The sequence below is a fragment of the Ostrea edulis genome, chromosome 1 (genome assembly GCF_947568905.1).
Source record: "Ostrea edulis chromosome 1, xbOstEdul1.1, whole genome shotgun sequence".
NCBI lineage: Eukaryota > Metazoa > Mollusca > Bivalvia > Ostreida > Ostreidae > Ostrea > Ostrea edulis.
Genome location: NC_079164.1, coordinates 85,901,968 through 85,922,681, shown reverse-complemented (window position 1 = coordinate 85,922,681; position 20,714 = coordinate 85,901,968). Strand labels below are relative to the sequence as shown.

General features: G+C 35.2%; 1 protein-coding gene across 1 annotated transcript in view; it reads right to left on the bottom strand.

The window, feature by feature from the left end:
* LOC125668828 (uncharacterized) overlaps positions 1–20,714 on the bottom strand; it is a 28,290-nt gene that overhangs the window by 7,119 nt on the left and 457 nt on the right. Inside the window, exons 2-35 of the mRNA XM_056144766.1 lie at positions 20,609–20,635; positions 19,740–20,324; positions 19,561–19,575; positions 19,345–19,431; positions 17,380–17,514; positions 16,586–16,693; positions 16,306–16,422; positions 14,074–14,193; positions 13,412–13,537; positions 12,081–12,188; positions 11,741–11,875; positions 11,364–11,471; positions 11,039–11,164; positions 10,668–10,775; positions 10,397–10,519; positions 10,019–10,126; positions 9,142–9,261; positions 7,947–8,051; positions 7,683–7,814; positions 7,434–7,541; positions 7,015–7,140; positions 6,765–6,884; positions 6,183–6,308; positions 4,840–4,956; positions 4,382–4,513; positions 3,350–3,457; positions 3,025–3,147; positions 2,719–2,826; positions 2,290–2,415; positions 1,919–2,029; positions 1,600–1,710; positions 1,217–1,342; positions 873–1,103; positions 319–426 (exon numbers count right to left, since the gene is read on the bottom strand). Of these exons, the coding sequence (XP_056000741.1) occupies positions 319–426; positions 873–1,103; positions 1,217–1,342; positions 1,600–1,710; positions 1,919–2,029; positions 2,290–2,415; positions 2,719–2,826; positions 3,025–3,147; positions 3,350–3,457; positions 4,382–4,513; positions 4,840–4,956; positions 6,183–6,308; positions 6,765–6,884; positions 7,015–7,140; positions 7,434–7,541; positions 7,683–7,814; positions 7,947–8,051; positions 9,142–9,261; positions 10,019–10,126; positions 10,397–10,519; positions 10,668–10,775; positions 11,039–11,164; positions 11,364–11,471; positions 11,741–11,875; positions 12,081–12,188; positions 13,412–13,537; positions 14,074–14,193; positions 16,306–16,422; positions 16,586–16,693; positions 17,380–17,514; positions 19,345–19,431; positions 19,561–19,575; positions 19,740–20,324; positions 20,609–20,635 (4,374 nt within the window). The remainder of the gene's footprint in view (positions 1–318; positions 427–872; positions 1,104–1,216; positions 1,343–1,599; positions 1,711–1,918; positions 2,030–2,289; positions 2,416–2,718; positions 2,827–3,024; positions 3,148–3,349; positions 3,458–4,381; positions 4,514–4,839; positions 4,957–6,182; positions 6,309–6,764; positions 6,885–7,014; positions 7,141–7,433; positions 7,542–7,682; positions 7,815–7,946; positions 8,052–9,141; positions 9,262–10,018; positions 10,127–10,396; positions 10,520–10,667; positions 10,776–11,038; positions 11,165–11,363; positions 11,472–11,740; positions 11,876–12,080; positions 12,189–13,411; positions 13,538–14,073; positions 14,194–16,305; positions 16,423–16,585; positions 16,694–17,379; positions 17,515–19,344; positions 19,432–19,560; positions 19,576–19,739; positions 20,325–20,608; positions 20,636–20,714) is intronic.

The following is a 20,714-nucleotide window of genomic DNA, read 5'->3' as shown; positions in this document are numbered from 1 at the left end:
TACTGATGATATCCATGTTCAGTAGATGAATAAGGTAAGGTCTCTTGTTCAAATATTACTTTGAATTTCATATTTGCAATATAATTTTTAACACAATGAAATGAAATTTTCAACATAAAAATACTGTGATTTCATTCATTTCAATGGATATCAAAGTTCAAAGGATTAGATATAAATATTAGAAAAATTCACGGACAGCCCAACTTTGTTCTTTCCACGTATAAAAGAACTGCACTGTTTTATCAACTGATTTGTGGTCTTGTAGAACCCCGAAAACGACGACTGTCCGTGTTAAAAAAAAATAATGAATTGATTTACCCGAGGCAATGAGCACCATAGATCCTCCCATTTCACATCGGTATTTATTACAACCAAACGACACTTCGTCCATTACACTGTGGCACCTTCCATACGAATCGATGCAACCTATACAAAAGACAAATACACATTTAATATACATTTAAAGTAACTCTGCACATTGTTTTACGTCACGTTTAACAATGTTTTCAGTCATACAGAGATGTCATCGCCTATATATGTTTGACTTGTGCCTAACGTTCAAGACCGTATCGGCGAGGGTTATTTATCGTGCTAATGTCCACTGTGCCAAGGAACCTCCTTTTAAAGGTTATATCCGGAACTCCTGTGATTTTCAATTTTAATGCTAGGTGCTTGGCAAAGGAACAGTCACTACCTATGTTAAACGTCTTAAGTTTGATCACAAATCGAACCCAGAACTTTATGGTTTACCTCACAGTTGCAAAACCAGTGCTCTAACCTTTAGGTTATCGCGATCATTAGTTTAAAGAAACTGTTTTATGTTCAAATCTATATGATTTTATACGTGTTTGATAGTTTATTAAGAAAAGTACCTCTTCGCTGTATGACTTCCGTTTGGACGTAATCTGGTCCCTCCTGTGTAATAACACATTTATAATGAATGCAGTTCTTTGTCCACGTGCTACCAACATCTTTACACTCTCCATCCCACTCACACGAGATCTTCTTGGGAATCAGCTCACCCCTGGTGGTACACCGATACTGCACACAGTCCTTCATATGAGAGGTTCTAGAGCGCTTGCACTTTCCATCGACAGTGCAACCTTTCAAGTGGAAGTTGTATATTTATGAATAAACGACAATGTTTTCTATCGAGGCACGATTGTGACAGTACGTACAATTTTTGGAAGGTCATATTCTAGAATTTCAAACATACCAATCGTTCTTTCAATTATTTTGACATCATTGTCTGCTATGTCCATAGCACACGTATACCCTCGACATGTCTCCTTGTCAAACCACTTAGTGTCAACTGGTTTACACTCTCCGTTCCAGATGCAACCTGTTATAACGGATTGAAATTTAAACTGGAGTCGATAATCTGTATTTCTACTATTTATACATTTTAATCAGCGATAAGAATTGGCAGGTAAGTTTACTAGCCAGTGACCACTAAGATTATGAAAATCAGAAAAGAAATTCATTCTGCGATAATAGAAATTACACACAATATCTTTTGAATGCAGTCTATAGTATACCTATGTTAATGTGTATTACATTTCCCTATTACAACAATCTGATACAAAATAAGTTCGTTACCTTTACCGATAGGAACCAAACTTTTAGCCTCTCCATCACACACGTAAGTTACACATTCTAACACTATCTTTGACCCAGGATCCATACACTGGTCGTTAGGTCCGATACAACCTTCACAAAAATGACATGAACAACTCCTATATTGACTGCTTATTGGTAATAAGGTTTCAGGTCAATCCCACATAAAAACGAAAACCTTTTTGGAACTTGACTTTATACGTAAGGAATTATACCATGATAAAATTTACCAAATATATATCCATCACTCTATTTTTATTTTCTGAGGAAAGTAAGTTATCATTCTGTCAGTTGTTTTTACCAAACTCTGTTTCTTGCACAATGCCCCCTGGTTTACACGTGGATCTGGAACAGCCTCTCTGGATTATGTCGTCTCCAACTTTGTAACAGTGACCGTTTTCACCGACACAACCTAGTATGAAAAATTCAACGCTTTGAGAAGGGATTACACTATGGTGTTTCAAATATATGCATCAACTCAATCGAACCAAGTGCAGATCGGTTACCACAACTACAGATATCAGAATGAATTATTTTAGAGCCACTATGAAAATGTACGTGGAGATTCGTTATCCAGAAAAATTTAGACATGGTCTGTTTTGTATTTTCGTATCATCAAAATCAGCAATGGTAAACAGCTCCAACAAAAGTATATCAATAATAAAAACATACCGTGTGACTCGATTACTTTGGTCTGGACATAGTCAGGTCCTCTTGCTATCAATTTACACGTATATGTAATGCATCCCTCTGTCCAGGTGCTGTCAATTTCCTTGCATTCACCTTGAAACTCGCATCCTGTACGAAAAACATATATATTGCTAACGAAAACGGGTTAATTGAGCTGCAATGTAATGGCTTGGAGTATGTATTTTACAATTTCAGCCCACATGTAATTCTTTAAAACAAAATCGAAAAATGAAGAGCAAGTGAACTATATCTGGAGACTTACCGAAAAGGTGACTACTGAATATAAATGGGGATTAGCTGATTAGGGACAATTTGAAGATTAACGTTTTGTTTAAAGAATCAATGAGGAGCATAAGTGGGAATTCACAGCATGATATGAGTCAGTTGAAGTTTGAGTCCATAAAGACTTACTGATCTGGGTTGGTTTGAAGTTCGACGTCTCGCTGCAGAGGTATTTGTTACAGCCCTCCACTGTACCCTCTCCGGTTGTAAAGCATCTACCATTGTCACCTTTACAGCCTGGAATTTTGTTAAACGGTGAGAATGAAAGTGTTTGTTTGCATTACAATTCTCCCAATGACAGATAAGAAAGTCAATTATTATGAGGTAAATAATCACGACTTGCATTTTATTTGAGATCAAAGCAACATTCGGATATGGAGATATTATTCTAGTCGAAATCAAGGTATATTTATGAAGACTAATGCATTATGGTACCTGTTTTTTCTACTATTGATATGTCGTGGACATCACTGTCGTATACACACGTGTAAGTAGTACATGTCTTGGGGTCAAACCAAGTCGAATTAATTGCTTTACATTCCCCATCGTAAACACAACCTGATTAAACAATAGTAAAGATTGTAATATCAAATTGTGCATAATTATGACAATGAGTTGATATAAACACCATATTAAACTTATATTCACTGATAAATAATATATATCAGAACTTGCAAAATTGCAAGATTATCTACCATTCAAATCTAAAATTACTTTATCACATAAATGCCCAACTCTTTTAAATCTTTCTGTAACTTGCCTAGCATGTCGATAACCATAAGATAACCACTAGGATCACACTTGTAGGCTGCACATCCACTCTGAACTTGCTCATTTGGCTTCAAACAACGTCCATTTAATTCGCAACCTGAATTCAACCAATAATTGGTGTAAAGAAAAATCGAGAATGTTACTAATCATTAAGATTTGATTTCTAGAAATATCAGTGAGGTTTGTCAGATGAACATGACAGTGATACTTGTGGACCATTTTCGCGTTTGATTTTGATAGAGGCATTGTAGTACGAATGGTTCATGGCACACGTGCAGTTTCTCGTATAAGATAAATGATTATCTATGCTTTCAATGTAAAGGAAATAAACGTTTTTTAATAAATCAATGTTTCCAAAGTTCACATTTTCCCGCGTAAAATGAAACGATATGATATACTATGATACCATGAGAATATTTCTAAGTTGTATTCATAAAATACAATACGGTATAACTAGAGGCAGGCCTTATCGGTCACCTGAGGATTAGTTAAAAGTATCACTAGCCCCAAAAGCATATGAAATCTATAATAATTTTCCTGTCATGCATAATTAAGCTCAATTCTAATATTCAGCAGCAGTATAAAACAAGATGTGTTCTTAAAAAGCAAATGCCAAAAGTGGCCCACATTGATCATCGATTTTACATCATATACGTTTATTGACACTATATGACCATTTTGGACCCGCTCTAGTGTCAGAACCCAGGGGTTACGAAAATTCACAATTTTGACCTATCCCATTCTGCTTTTTCTAAATGTGCATTTAGTTTTCATAGAGTATAAGCAAACTAAGGAAGGCTTTTAAATGATAAAGACGATAATCACTAGCATAATTTTGAACCCAACCCTTACCTTTGCGATCATGAAATTTACAATTTTGGTAAAGGACTATCTGCTCCTTCTAAATATCCATTTATTTTCAATTTAGTATCGATATCATTAAAGATATTATCTAGATGTTAGTCGTCGCTAATATATTTACTTTCTGATGATCGTGAATAAAAACCCAGTATACATTTACCTTTGTCGGATTCTACATGCATCTCGACATTACCAGGTCCCAGATTTTCTCGGACACATCTATGTGTTGTACACGTTTTTTCATCGTACCATACTTCGTTCTCTCTTTTACACTGACCCTCCCATGAACATCCTGTGAACAGAGTTACAGATATGTAGTGTTGATTTATAAAACAAACTAATATTTTTGAAAGGGAGAAGAAAAATCTTCTGTGAACTTGAAAATTCGAAAAATGTAACCATAAAAAGCACTTGATCTATACACATTTTACCAATAGAGTTTTAATAAGTAATTATACTTAGAAACACTAAGACCACCCCTCCCCCCAAAGAGAGATAAATAAAGCCTAGACGACAGCGGATTACACAACACTCAGTAATCTGAATTAGATAGATGGTAGGGAATTGATGAAAATTGTTTGTAATTCTTGCTTTATTTACAAAATGTGTTTCGCTTACCTGTTACAGTGGGGGAGAAAATCTCATACGGTGTACATGTGTAGTGTGTGCAACCGTTATTTGAATCCATTGCAACGTAACCAAAGGGTCTACACCTCTTCTTCATGTCTCGACATCCTAGAGATATCGAAATGTTACGTGCACTTACATGTGGAACAACAATATTATGAACAGAAAACAACGGCTGTATATCATATCATGGGTGTAGTGGGTAGTAGATTGGAGCCATGGTCATGCAATACGTGTATTAGAGTATGGTATGGAGAGCGAAACCAATTTTATATGCAATATCAAAGCACTGTATATACATAGGGAACGATCGAACCATTGCGATATCAAAAGTCACCCAAGGGACTTTAAAAACAGTACCTTTTCTATGTTGGACCAAATTTTATCAGTATGAAGAACGAATGAAAATTTGAAGATACGGAACAGTGATCAATATCAGAAATCCTATCAAAAATACACATTTGAATGTAGGACACACCCATACAGTATATAAAACGGAATTTTTTTGAAAATTTGACAAACTATTAATTGACATTAACGAAGTATTGGTCTAGTAAATGTAGGGGAAAGCTGTAATGTATTGTCTAATGCATATTAATGAGGGATTGAGATTTATGATGGATGTCTGCGCGAGGAAAGTATTATTAGAAACATCACGGAGGAAGAGGATTTCTTTGCAATACATAACAGTATCAAAAATTATTTTTATGTTAAACATGAAATTAACGACCCCTTCACACGTCCATCACTCAATTTGGTTCTCCCTAGCCCGTTTTCAGTCTTCTTTTCTATATATCTTTTATCATTGGTGTTCCACCAACAGCATACATGCCGTCCACACTTTCGCGTCACTATGGCTTTCTAGTTTTAGCGTGCAACGTCACGTGATCATGCGTATTTCTAATTGTAGCATTTATTATTAGACTCCGAGATAAAAAATAAATGAATAGGAAATTTGCTTAATTACATATTAACCCCATCGAGTTAAGTTGTATAATTTGCATAAAGTAAATAACGTATATAATTTGATAAAAACTAGCATTTCTTCCTATGATAATATTCGATTGATACGACACTTAGGCCTTTAAAATGGAATTGTATGGAACGCTGAATGCCTTACTGGTAATATAAAAGTAAAATATTAAGCGGTAAACGCATTATTAGAGTACCATTGTTTAAAGTAGCATATTGAATGGTGAACGCAGTGTGATACGAAAGTACGCACGTAACGCTGACCACATATAAACATTTAAAATTACAATAATTAACAACGTTAAACCAATGGCAATGAAGTATTGTATGGATAGACGAAACCGTTTAAAATATTAGCATACCGTAGGGAACGTTGATAATGGTTGGGGGTGACGCCTCGTCGAGCTGTTGACAGGTTTGTTGGACGCATGCTCTTCTGTTTATCCAGGTAGAATCAAGTTTCTTACAACGTCTTCTAAATTTACAGCCTATCAAAGTAGGAATCAATAACATTTATATCAAAGCTACAAAAGAAATTACTCTCGGAATCTTTTTTTTCAATTTGAAGGAGAAATATCTTATTTTCAAAAATAATAATAAAATAATCATTTCATATACTACACTTCAAATACAAAAACTACACATGAACCCGAGTGACAGATAAAAGTAAAACATTAACTCATTTAGACCTTACAGAAATATACTTTTTTCGTGCTTGAAACGAATTGATCAAAATATGTTAAAAGCGAATGACATACCCGTTGGAAAATGCAGTTGCAACATATTTCAACACCGTCATTTAGATATTGGCATACCATGAATATTTCGAAACTTATGTCTAGTTTAAGTTTTCTTAAAATCTATGTTTGAATTTGATGAATAAAGCACCACAAATAAAGGTACTCTGGTTTATTTTCAATTTGCTTTCATCTCCTTGAGCTTACCGACTTCAGTGGGAATGAAGGCTGGTCCCTCGGGTCGCATTTGACATTCCATTGTTACACACTTTTTCGAGTGAATCTGTGTTCCAAACGCATGGCATTTTCCCGATTCATCCTTACAACCTACGAATACGAAACGCTTTCAGTGTAGTGTAACCATGAATTACCACAAGATTTTTTGCTAAGTAAATGCTTACGATGATGAGTAAAGTGTAATGGTATGTTAAATTACCCTTTTCCTTATGATACTAACCATACTGACTGCTGGACACATGGGCAACACCAGTGGATTCTGAGATACTGCACGTGTACTTCACGCATTGGGTGGGGTGTTCCCAGGTAGAATTAAGAGTCATGCATTTCCCCATCCACTCACAATCTACAGTATAGTGTATATTGCTATTACCGGAAATCATTTCCTCGTTTAATCACGAATACATACCTAGTGTGAACAAAAATATTCGCAAAAATTGATCAAGTCCTGTGGATATGTTCTAAATCTTACTGAACAAACTAGCAGAAATAAAGCACCGCTAATACACGGTACACATAGTACTTATGATTAGTCTAGGAAACGAACGAAATTTTAAACATACAAGACTGTATGGAGGGAAAATCTGGGAAACCCCCGGAACAACTGTCCCCTACAAACACAGGTGATGCAATAGTTACCTGTCCTGAAGACGGAGAACGATCGGGTCTTCCCTCTACATCGGTAGGTAGTACAGTCCTCTGTTTTCTTCCAGGTCGGTAGGTAACATTTATCATAATCCAGACAACCTGAAAGCAGACTCAATGTGTCGGTTCTATGCACTAACCGGTCACGTCCTGTACTCAAGGATGGCATACAGGTCCAATGATAATGTTAAATACCGAAACATTTGATAAGAATGAGTTGAAGTCAGTATTTGAATAGCTTACCCCATCTTTCCTTAAGTTGGGTGTATATAGATCCCTCTGTTGTATTTTTAACGACACAATTATACAACACACAGTTCACCCTATCAAAATATTTCTTGCCCGCTTCCAAACAACCGCCGTTAAAATCACATCCTGAAAATTAATACAACTGGGCAAATCAGTATTTATATGAATGAAGATCCAAACAATTTGTACATCTATTTGATATTTCTTTAGATTTTGAAAAGATCTTGACTTTTCATGTTATCAAATAGACTGACATACCCTCTGCTAAAACCTGTAGTTTCCCGTCAACACATTTATACTTGTTACACCCATCGCCATGCTGGGCACCTCCCCCAATACAATGATTGCTCTCGCTGGTACATCCTTAAACAAAAGTACAAACCGTATCAATAAGTTGTCTTCCACACTTGAACGTGACAATCATTCTGAAGCGTATGGAAAGTCCACTTTACGTCAGGACAGACCATTAATGAAGCAGATTCATTCGATTATAAACACGACACACCCTATTCTCAATGTCGTAAGTTTTATAGATAAAGATATTATTTCTAAAAAAAATAAAAATAAGAACATAATAAAAAAACAAAACAACCTCGATTTACAATGGAAAAAAGACATTTCTTTTGCACTACAAACATATGTGTATATTTGTTTATTTCATTGATCGGCTGTATTAGATCTCATGATTAGTACTTCTGTATATTTGTTTATTTCATTGATCGGCTGTATTAGATCTCATGATTAGTACTTCTGTATATTTGTTTATTTCATTGATCGGCTGTATTAGATCTCATGATTAGTACTTCTGCGTTAAACTCTCCTCTCTGGTTTCTTATAATTTCATCGAAGTCTTGTGACTCTCAATGTTCTGACGGTATCCAATAAAAATCTACGATTACTCTGAAACTTTGTCTGTGACAATAATGATGCTGCAATTAAGTAATACAGGTAGACCTAGTCTGAGTATAATATTCACTTGACGTTACGCCACTGACGTCTAGCTACTGGTTACGCAATGTTCTCATAGTATGTAGTTTAAGTGACGCCTGTCAGGAGTCCCTACCGTATGTGGTTTCAGTAACACCCAAACAGAAATCTCTACTGTATGTAGTTTCAGTAACACCCAAACAGAAATTCCTACGGTATGTAGTTTCAGTAACACCCAATTAGAGGTTCCTACCGTATGTGATTTTAGTAACACCCAATTAGAGGTTCCTACCGTATGTGATTTTAGTAACACCCAATTAGAGGTTCCTACCGTATGTGATTTTAGTAACACCCAATTAGAGGTTCCTACCGTGTGTGATTTTAGTAACACCCAATTAGAGGTTCCTACCGTATGTGATTTTAGTAACACCCAATTAGAGGTTCCTACCGTGTGTGATTTTAGTAACACCCAATTAGAAGTTCCTACCGTGTGTAGTTTCAGTAACACCCAATTAGAGGTTCGTACCGTATGTGATTTCAGTAACATCCAATCCGTCTTCATCTTCAATACAACCGTATTTTGTACATGTTTGAGTATCGAACCACGTTTCTCCCTTTGCCTTGCATTTCCCCTTCCATACACAAGCTACAAATGATTGGAAACCCGACTGAATTACAAGTAAGCATATAGGTAAGTAGACGTGTTTTCTAAAAGTAAACATGTAGATAAGTAGGCTTGGTTTCTACAAGTAAACATGTAAATAAGTAGACTTGGTTTCTACAAGTAAACATGTAAATAAGTAGACTTGGTTTCTACAAGTAAACATGTAAATAAGTAGGCTTGTTTTCTACAAGTAAACATGTAAATAAGTAGGCGTGTTTTCTACAAGTAAACATGTAAATAAGTAGGCTAGTTTTCTACAAGTAAACATGTAAATAAGTAGGCGTGTTTTCTACAAGTAAACATGTAAATAAGTAGGCGTGTTTTCTACAAGTAAACATGTAAATAAGTAGGCGTGTTTTCTACAAGTAAACATGGAGATAAGTAGGCGTGTTTTCTATACGTAAACATGGAGATAAGTAGGCGTTTTTTCCACCCCTGAAGTATATTTTCTATCATAATCTATTCAGTATGGGTACTGCTCATCATGCTAAAGAAAGGGTGGCTTTGTTAGGTTTTCTTTGGATGAAACCTTCAACTACAAGTACTATTTTACATATTGCTTACCATATCGATACATCGTCGATATGTCTTTGTGATATCGATCATATGATTTTAATACTAGATACTGTCCATCAGAATTTTAAAATTAAGGGGAGATTAGGCTTAGAAATCACTGTGTATCATATACAATTATCTAAACATTAGCTTCAAATTTTTAACGAAAGAGAATTACAAGCACCTGCTTGAGTCACATGGAAACCCGCTCCTCCTCCTATGCACTCGTACTGTTGACAGTCCTTCGTGTATGTGTAACCAGGGTCGTGACAAACATGATTCACAAAACATCCTACAAATATTGTTTTTCAATATAAGCCTTTCAGGACAGTGATAATGCATTGATCATCTCCTCTCCCCACCACCACCACTCCTCTTCATCTTTTATAATTATTTCAATAAATATGTATGATTAAAATTCATAAGATATGGAATTGATAAAAAGCATCCAATCATTAAAAAAATATACCGTAGATAAATGTGCAACACAGAAACCATATACTGAAAGACGCAGTATAACAACTGCCGAAAATTTCCATAAAACATTGGTAGACATTGTTACCATAAGGTTCTGTTTCCACTTGTGCACATCCGCATGGATCTCGGACGCATTTCACAGTGACGCAATCATCCTTGTCCACCCATGTATCACCAACAGCATAACATTTATGCTTATACTCACACACTATAAAAGAAATTTGTTAAGTGCTGCCTTAGAATGGCTTTTAAACAATCATACAAAATTTCCACTAACTTATTTACAACACGAAGGTTTACGATTTATGTCAAATCCATAAAAAAAAAAAAACAACAACAACAGAATTTAGAATCACCTTCCTGTCGTAGCACTCGGTCCTCGTAGCATTTATACTTAAGACAGCTGTTTTCTAAGTCCTTAGTCCCGTTCACAAGGTAGCACTTTCCGTTCTCATCAACGCATCCTAGACAACAACAGTAGAAAATTCTGATCTATAACTCTCCATTCAATCTTATTTAAAGATTCTTTATCATTCTAAAATGATGATAACACCTCATTGATTTACTTTCCCCCAAAACAGCACTTTAAAATATGTTTTCCGCATGGTTTGCTTGATTTGACGCTGTCCAAATAAGACGTGATATACTGCCTGTAATTAAACCATTAGCTGTTGTGTTTGACACCTTCTACGAATGGTTTTTCCTGGTTGTACTCGTGTAACCTTACCAATTCTTTTTTTGATGATTCTTGGAATGGGTGACTTCCTCTTCTTTCTACATTTGAGTCGATGGCAAGAGTTGTTATCAACCCATACTGCTCCGATATCGTAACAACGCCCTTTGTATGAACATTCTACAGAAAACAGAGAAGTCGGAAGCTGTTGTATCAACATCTGTTGCAAATCAACCATAAAGATAGGACAGATTCCCATAAACAATGCGGATAAAAATGACCACTGGAACGTATATTGACAAATATGACAGAATCACGTCAAGGCAAGAAAGGAAACTACATTGTATTGTGTTGAAGTTGTCTTATCGCTCTAACTTACTGAAAGATGTTGGGACCATGTGTCCATTGGGGTCACATTTATATGTGTTACAGTTGTCCTGCACTATTCCGCCCACTTTGACACAATTCCCATTAAAATCGTGACAATCTAAAGTTCAATGAAAACAAATGAGCAATACGTTTTATTCTATTACACAATGTAAACATTTCATTGACGTTTGATTTATTTTTTGTCATGTTTTTTTTTTTCATTTGTATTTTTTCTTCTGTATGGTATGAAAATTATGCATGGTTCGTTATTTTACGGACTAGAATTAAAGGAATGATTTTCAAAGTTCAACCATGCTAAATATGTTAATATTAATAAAATATAGTGTTAAAATATGTTAACCATTGATTTGAGCTTCCCAATACTACCTTGCGTTCTCTCTATGTATGATGTTGGAGTTCCGTCGTCCGCTACGTCCGCCCTACATATGTAAGTCGTGCATTTTTCAGCAGTGGATGGCCAAGTCTCATTCACTGCCTTACAATAACCGTTGAATTCACATCCTAACGGAGAAATCAATTGTAAGGGAAATATGACTGAAAGTTACGCCTTAATATCAAGGGTACTGCAATAGGGGATACTCTTAAAATTGAATTTTATTTACGAAACAAACCTTGGTACAAAGATGTAATGATGAAAAAAATTATATGCCGAATAGATAAGTCGAACATGCTTCCTATGTTGGGTACAGATACACGTTCATCTTACCGACAGAGATGACCTGGAGATCCCCCTTTTTGTTGCAGACGTATTTGATACACCCTTGAGAACTGACTTCCGTTCCTTTCTTTACACAGCCGTTGTCTCCCTGACAGCCTGAATAATGTCATATAAATAAATAAGAATCTGAATGGTATGTCATGTTATGGAATAACGGATTGAATAACATGTCACATGAAGCAATGAAATTATACGTCATGTGATGGAATAACAGCTTTAATGACTTGTAAACACCCTGTCACATGACAGAATAAAAGTCTGAATTAAACAGTATCAAACGACGAGCCTGAATACTATTTCACGTGATGGAATGATACGTCAACACTCTGTGTAACCTGTCATTTGACGGTATATACCATTCTCATTTTGATACTTTCTGTCAGTGAAGACTTAAATACTTTACGTAGTTTTAGTAACACCCAATCAGCTTCCAGTCATATCTAGTATCAGTAATTTCATACATTCGTTTACATTGTTGGTGGCTGGCAAAGTGTTTTCATTCATTATTATCACATCACAATTATTGAGTTAAAAATGTAGATGTGACGTTACTTGGCTCTCGGATATTTTTAATATGCGCTTTTATGGCTCAGTAAAAGCTCGGGTACCCTCTATAGGATATCAAAATATGTAATAATACGCCGGTTTCGAGATACGTCCGAGTTATTTCCCTTTGGAGAACTCTCGTACATAGTAAGGCGCGAAACGATTTGTTTACATGCGGGAATGGGGCAGAGAAGTGAATGTGCTTAGTAAGTTTCATCGCCCGAATTGGACTGATACACAAACTAAGTAAATAATATAAGTATTTAGGGAGTAATCAAATACATGGTATTGTTCTTATATCACGGGTTTTTTTTCGTTGCTCGTACGTATCATATCCAGGATATTACTTTCAAATATGACATTGTTTTTATGTTTCCATTTTAATAAAATATTTGTTTTGATAGTATTTTGTATTATCCTACATTTAAATATCTAAAGAGAAGCCAATTTTAATACATTTTATCGTCTTCGTCACTGACTGTAGGTCCACTCTGTCCCACTTAGGCATTCAAAGTTTCACTTTATGTACCTCCTACACAAAAGAGCTCTTATCTAGAAACTGGTGCATTAGTTATATTTTACATCATCGACTGCTACCGCGTATTGATATTTTACGTAACGCAAATATTTTTGACGGATTCTTTGTTGATATATATGTACAATGTATGTTTTAAGACTATGTTATATACAATTCAATGATGGATCCATCATCATATATATTTTGATATGTTATTATGCAAAACATTTCACAATTCATCTTTGTTATACATTACCCATTGACCGCTCCCTAATGATGACTCTTTGCAGCTTTTTGTTATAAACACATTTATACCGGATACACATCTGCAGATTGACCCAGGTATCTCCCACGCTACGACAACGACCGTTATCATTACAACCTGTTTCCGGGAAAGAAATTACAGATTTCATATTTTTCCCCTTAAAACCAATGAAAGATATTTCACATTGTCTGCTATAGCATACATAAGTAGTATCTTCATATAAGAACCAGAGCTATCACGTGATCACGAAGTAACACATCTGTTATGATAAAGGGGCATTACATGTAGCTGTCATTTTGTCACCAAAAATTGAATTCGATGAAAGCTCTTTATCATATACTTCAGTAATAACATCAGTATCTAATTATTTCAAATACTTTTTAACCTCAAAACAGGCACATGAATTTGTGTTTAAATAATCATTGTCTTGCAAGGCAATAATTCTTTTTCTTTACACTAAAAGCGGCTATCTAACGTAGTTTTATTAGGTTTCTTTTGTTTTTATATAAAATAAATGTTTTTATTAATGATTAATACATATTCCTTTGCCATTGAGATATTTTGATTTGGAAATAAAATGGTTGCCATCACTTTCACAGTTAATGCCCATTTAAGTAAATTAATATGTTGTCATCCAAAATAAAACAAGTTACCTTGTTTCTGTAGGACGAAGTCATAGCGCTGCGAGAAATCGTCGAAACAACAAACAAGTGTGTTGCAATCCTCCACGACAGTGGCGCCGAGGTTATAACAGTTTCCATTGTAGGAACAACCTATCAACATCAAATAGAAATATCACATGTACAACCTATCCACGTAAAAACAATTATAGCAGTTTCCACTATAAGAACAACCTATCAAAATCAAATAGAAATATCACATGTATAACCTATCCACGTCAAAGGTTATAACAGTTTACAGTGTAGGAACAACTTATTAACAGCAAATAGAAATATTACATGTACAACCCATCCACGTCAAAGGTTATAGCGGTTTCCGCTGTAGGAACAACCTTTCAACAGCAAATAGAAATATTACATGTACAACCTATTCACGTAAAAAATATAGCAGTTTCCACTATAAGAACAACCTATCAAAATCAAACAGAAATATCACATGTATAACCTATCCACGTCAAAGGTTATAGCGGTTTCCACTGTAGGAACAACCTATCAACAGCAAATAGAAATATTACATGCATAAATTATCAACTTTAAATGTTTTAATAGTTCGTACTGCAGAAATAATGAATTGCATGTCTATTCTTTAATAATGTCTCGTAAATAATTTAAAAAAGAAAAAGAAAAAAAGCCATGTTGCCCTAGAAAACACATTTCACGCACTTTGCGTGCACGTTGTACCTGTCCGGATATATCTATTCATTAAACTCCTATAAGCAATAAAAATAGATAGTTGGCACACACGGACCCCTGAACACACCAGAGGTGGGATCAGGTGTCTAGGGGGAATAAGCATCCCCTGTCGACCGGTCACATCCGCTGTGAGCACTATATCTTGACCAGGTAAACGGAGTAATCCGTAGTTAAAATCAGTCTGCCAAGAACGGCCTAACAATCGATATGAAACAAGTCAGACAGCATTTGACCCAATGATAGGTTGTATTGGCAAACTAGATCGTTATAACGACCACAAAATTTGCGAAATGCTGACTTTAAACGAAACTGTTGAAACTCCTGCACCATCAACTTGTTTGTCAGTAGCCTGCCTTGATTTAAAAACTGACCATATGCAGAACAAGCTTTTGCGTATCGAATCAGTTGAGCTATATAAACACCATGTGCAAGTGATAATGGAATTAATATGGGAAGTTGGCGATGGAGAAGCTGAAATCGTCCTGTTTGTCGTAAAGTTGAGTTGTTAGTTTGCTGTCAATATCTATTTTCAATAAGATATGCGAGTATGAAGCAGAAGTGGGCGACTCTGTGGTGGGTTTTTTTTCTTCACTGGGATATATCAAATCGACATATGAATGAAAAATACTATTGTTAATAGATAATACGTCGTCGATATATCTAAATGTCGAATTGAAGACCACAACAAGAGAATTTTTCTTCTCATGTAGATGTTTTTGAATAAATTCCGCTTCATAGGAATATAAAGACAGGTCAGCTAACAATGGAGCATAATTCGTGCCCATGGAAATTCCAACAGATTCACCAAAGAACACGAAGATATTGTCAATGAGGAACTACAGCATATTTTTTATTTCAAATTCAGAGTACTTGTGTTTGGAATTAGAGTGACGTTTAACAAAGTAATTTTTGGGGATGACTGATCACTAGATATGAATATTTGCGTTTTCCATTTTTGTTGAAAATGCAACTGTCTATGATGTAAAAAATCTAGTCTTTAATCTCTCTTAAGGAATGGTCGTGTAAAGTGTTGCAAAATCATACGTTTTGATGTTGTTGATTTGAGAAAAGATTTGCGATTTCAAGTTTACTAAATATGCTTTCGAATTTTTTATAATCCACATTTGATTTACACCACTTCTGGCATATGTAGTCGCAAAGTACTTTTGAAGTTTCTCCTTCACAACTATTAATATTTTCGTGAGGAGCAAAGATAGGGGTTTGGTAGAACACTTACTGGATCCAGCAATGTATCTTTGTTTGTAAGGATTTTTATGAAGTTTAGGAATCCAGTATATATGTAGGTAACTCATATTTATCCGACCCATTGACTGGGATATTAAATGTGTCTAAAACTGAAGCATGGTTTTGAAGAATTTCATCGTTTGAAAGCCTTAGTAGATATAATTTTGAACGCTATTCATATACCTGACAGTGTATGGATGGATCTAATTTCAGACACTATTCATTTACTTGCACGGATACGTGTAAATTCTAACAGTATTCTTTTACCTGTACGAATAGGTCTAAATTCAACCATCCCATCAACAGCCTGACACTGGTACGTCACGCAGTGTTCTGTGTAAGTACCGCCCACCTGAACGCATGTTCCATTTGGATCCAAACAATCTAAATGAAAGTGAAGGTTTCATTTTAACTCTTTCCTTTTCAAATATCATAAACTATTCTCTTAAACAAGATAGGTTTAAAAAAGTACATATGTATAATATACTAAGTATTTTCCTTTTCTCTTTAGAAATTGTAGCCCAACAAAGAAAGCACATATTTCTACCTTTCTGTATCATCGTATAAACTCCATCAACGCATTTGTAGGTTTCGCATGCATTTTCTTCAACAACAGACACTCCTTCAGCGACACAACGATCTCCTACCTGGCAGCCTATGTTATCAATAGAATGTTCGTCAATGCTGAGTGTATATATATATATATATATATATATATATATATATATATTAATTATATTATATATATATATAAAGCACGGAAAAGATATATTTAATATAAAGCACAGAAAATTTCACTTTATTTGGATACCCACTTCCGCCCCTACCCGGGGTTGAACTCACGACCTGCGGAACCAATTTGCAAAAAAAATAAATCTTCTATGCAACCGCACATCCATAAGAAAAACTTAATGTTGCATACATTATATTATGTAAAGTCTTTTATCAGTATATGCACTTTCGTGGACATTCCAGTTTTAAGAACACATCTTGTTTTATACTGTTACTGTATATTCAATTTTCAAGTTCTTTTTCATTGAAATCTGGTAAATTGGTGACAATTTGGAATTTCTTATTGATAAATAGACAAACAGGTGTGACTGGCTTAAAATACATGTATATCCTCAGTCCAATTCATCGCTAGTTCTAAAAGTTTTAAATAAACCGAAAGTGATCTTCGAAAATAACGAGAAGCCATCTGTAACCTACCATAAGACAACTGCTCACATTTATCACTGTGTAATTCACTAGACGGAATCTGCGTCTGTAAGCATTTCAAAGTCTTGGCGACTTGGTTTCTGAAGTTATCATTTAAATAATAGGACATAATCGGTCACTTACCATCAGAAACTTTGGTGACTTGGTAATGTTCACAGACGTTATCATTACAATCCCCGTCCTTGTAACATCTGTATTTGTCACACTCAAAAATCAGATCTTGACCCCAGTTGAGAAATCGACCCTTGAAGCAACAACCTTAATGGAAGGTGACAAACTATAAGTATTGTATCAGAAGATAATGGAAGGTGACAAACTATAAGTATTGTATCAGAAGATAATGGAAGGTGACAAACTATAAGTATTGTATCAGAAGATAATGGAAGGTGACAAACTATAAGTATTGTATCAGAAGATAATGTATGGTGACAAACTATATACATATCATATAGGAATATAATGGATGGTATCAAACTCTAAGTATTATATATTATATCGGAATACAGTGGATGGTGACAAACTATATGTATCATATCGGAATATAATGGATGGCCATCCCAACTTTAGCTGACATACGGCCCCCAATGATTTAGTAAAACATCAAAGTTTGAATTAGGCAATTAACAATGCCCTAAGATATTCATTAATAACTTAAGAGGTTTGGCATTTTATTTTACTGAAAAGTTCGTTAAGATTAAGAGCTATGACGTCTTTTGAAATCGGGTTTATCTTTTTTTTGTTTTGTTAATATCTCTACTGATATTCATCAAATGGCCGGTTTCTAAAGCCTTTTCTATATCGAGCACAAGCTTGTCAAGATTTCTCTTTTCTATTACAAGTCCTTTTTGTAATAAAGAAATTTATATCCAAACGGCAAGACTGGACAATTTTGTACTGGTGATGAAATTCATAAAAATACATGCAATAAAAATCTGCAAAATCTATTCGTTTTCTTTCTACCGCATTTACCTGTATTGACCTCCGGTAGTAATTCTGTAGTTTTCAGGATAAAGGTGACCATTTAAAACTACCCTTATCTTCCAATATCCCGGGGGAAAAGGGACTGTACACTTACTGGAGATACATAAGTATTCACTGGAGATACATAAGTATGTACTGTTTATCAAAAAGCATTACAGATAAATCGGGGTTTTTTTCTTTGAAAAGAAGGATTGTAAAAAGGGACGATAATCTACAGCTAAAGTGGGGGTGGGATGGGGTAGGTGGGTCCTTTAACAAAGGATGAGGTTCAATGAAAGACTTTAATATACCTGTGTACAATGAACAATATTAACAAAGAATGTCGTACAATGAATGATTTTGTCCTGGGATAGTACTACAACGGAATTCGTTATCATATTTGTCTTTACATAGTATAATAAAGGAATGATTTACGTCCCGTCAAGAATTTTTCACTCAGCTGTAGATGAAGTACCACAAACGTAGCGCTCCAACGCCATTCGCGACACGGGACCTCCGTTTTTAAGGTCATATCCGAAAGACCCGTGATTCTCATTTCTAGGTAAAGGGTAACAAACTTGATTGTCTGGAGACTGAGTGACATTGTCAATCAAGTTAAGAATCGATAGTTTTGTCAGCTTAATGTACGGTTAAAGGTGACCTAATGCACTGTTCTATTATGCTACATAATGTACCAAAAAAAAACAAACCCCACAAAAGATTACATAACAAAAATGTTTTAAATTCAGAGCGTTTAGCGAAAGAGCAATCACTACTTATGTTTACGTCTTAAGTTTCATGCAGCGGGCTCGAACTCACGACCCCCCGGATACGAAGCGAACACTCTACGCTGAACTATATATACCGCGAGCGATGGAAATGAGAACCTTTAAATCCACCTTACAATAGAAAAAAAATCAACGTCAATACTATACTATTTTTCTCATCGAAGAGAAAGCGATAAGTTTGAAATGTGAAAAGGTAAATACAACGAATAGTGATCAATCTCATAAATTCTACAACGAAAACAAAATTTATTGTTGGACAAATTCGGTCTCATGGAAACGCCAGAGATTGTATCAGGTACCATATATACGAAATTGAACAAATGCGATAAATTTCCGTTACCGTAGAAGCCTACATGTTTCCAGATGTCATTGACACATTGCATCTTACGGCATTTTTCTCTTCTCACTTCACCTTCTTTACAATTCTCTGAAATACAAATAACATTAAATAGTTTCCGTGCATTTACAGATCCATAGGGAATGCATGTTATTTCTATATCTACAAACAGGAACGCTGTTCAAAGTAAAATAGATAACTAGTAAATGTAACACTTACTTGGAGGTTCAAAAGCTGAAAAAGAAAAGAAACTATGTCAATTCACCATACATATACCGTATAACAGATATTTTTGCTGATAGGAAAAATCCGCAACAATTAGATTAGAAAATTTTTAATAGCCTTATTCCAAAACATTTATTTTCTGGAAGGAAATGGTTTAATATTTTGCTACCCACGTTTACACATCCTCTTAATGATGGTCTCTCTAAAGGGAATGAGGTCATTGTACGTCTTCAGTCTCACCAACTCGTCGGGATCGGAAACAATTGACTCTATCTCGGCAACGTTGATGCTTTTATCTGTCCCCACAGCGATTCCAAAAATATAGACGCCATCGTCTTTTAATTTATCAGCATCTTGAATTGGATCCCGATCCACATTAGAATTACCGTCCGTGATTATCACTGCTAGGTTCTGGACTTCCTCCCGATCACCATTTTGTTGCTGGAACAACTCTGCACGTGCCAAACGCAAGGCGCCGGAAGTGTTAGTGACACCTTTGGTGTACACCATCTCGGCAATGTTGTTTAAGATTTCCTGCTCAGGGTCTGGCTTATTAATGTGGGTATTGAAGAGAAACTCTACAGTGCTTCTTTTTGAGAAGGTAAGAGCGGATACTCTTAGCGTTTTCTCGTAATCTCCGCCTCGCAATGCATCTGACAGGAAGGTCAACATGGTGGTGAATCTACGAGGCCCAATACTTCCGGATGCATCGATTATTAGTCCAATGTCGAGGGGCCCACATTCCGTTACGTTGAAGCCTAAAGTAAAATCCATTTCTATTTTTAAATTGTGTTCACAGCAAAAATAAAATATATAGAACTTGATAATCAACAGCTTTTTACAGTTCAGTCGTTTATTTTTCTTAAAAACAAGAGTTTTGTTTAATTGTACCTGATATTTATGATAATGGCATTTGTTAAAAGCTATTTTCTATGTAGAGTTCGAATATGACTTTTATTTAATTAGGAACATTACTGAACAGATTATTGAAAGGACTTGCAACGAGTACCAATACGACATCGATAGATCAGCAATCACCTACCTGATGAAGTGGGATCATTTTTTAAAACTGTAAAGAGAACATCAGACCATTCGTTAAAACAACAAGAAACCAACGTAGGATCAATGATTAAAGTTTTATTGAAAAT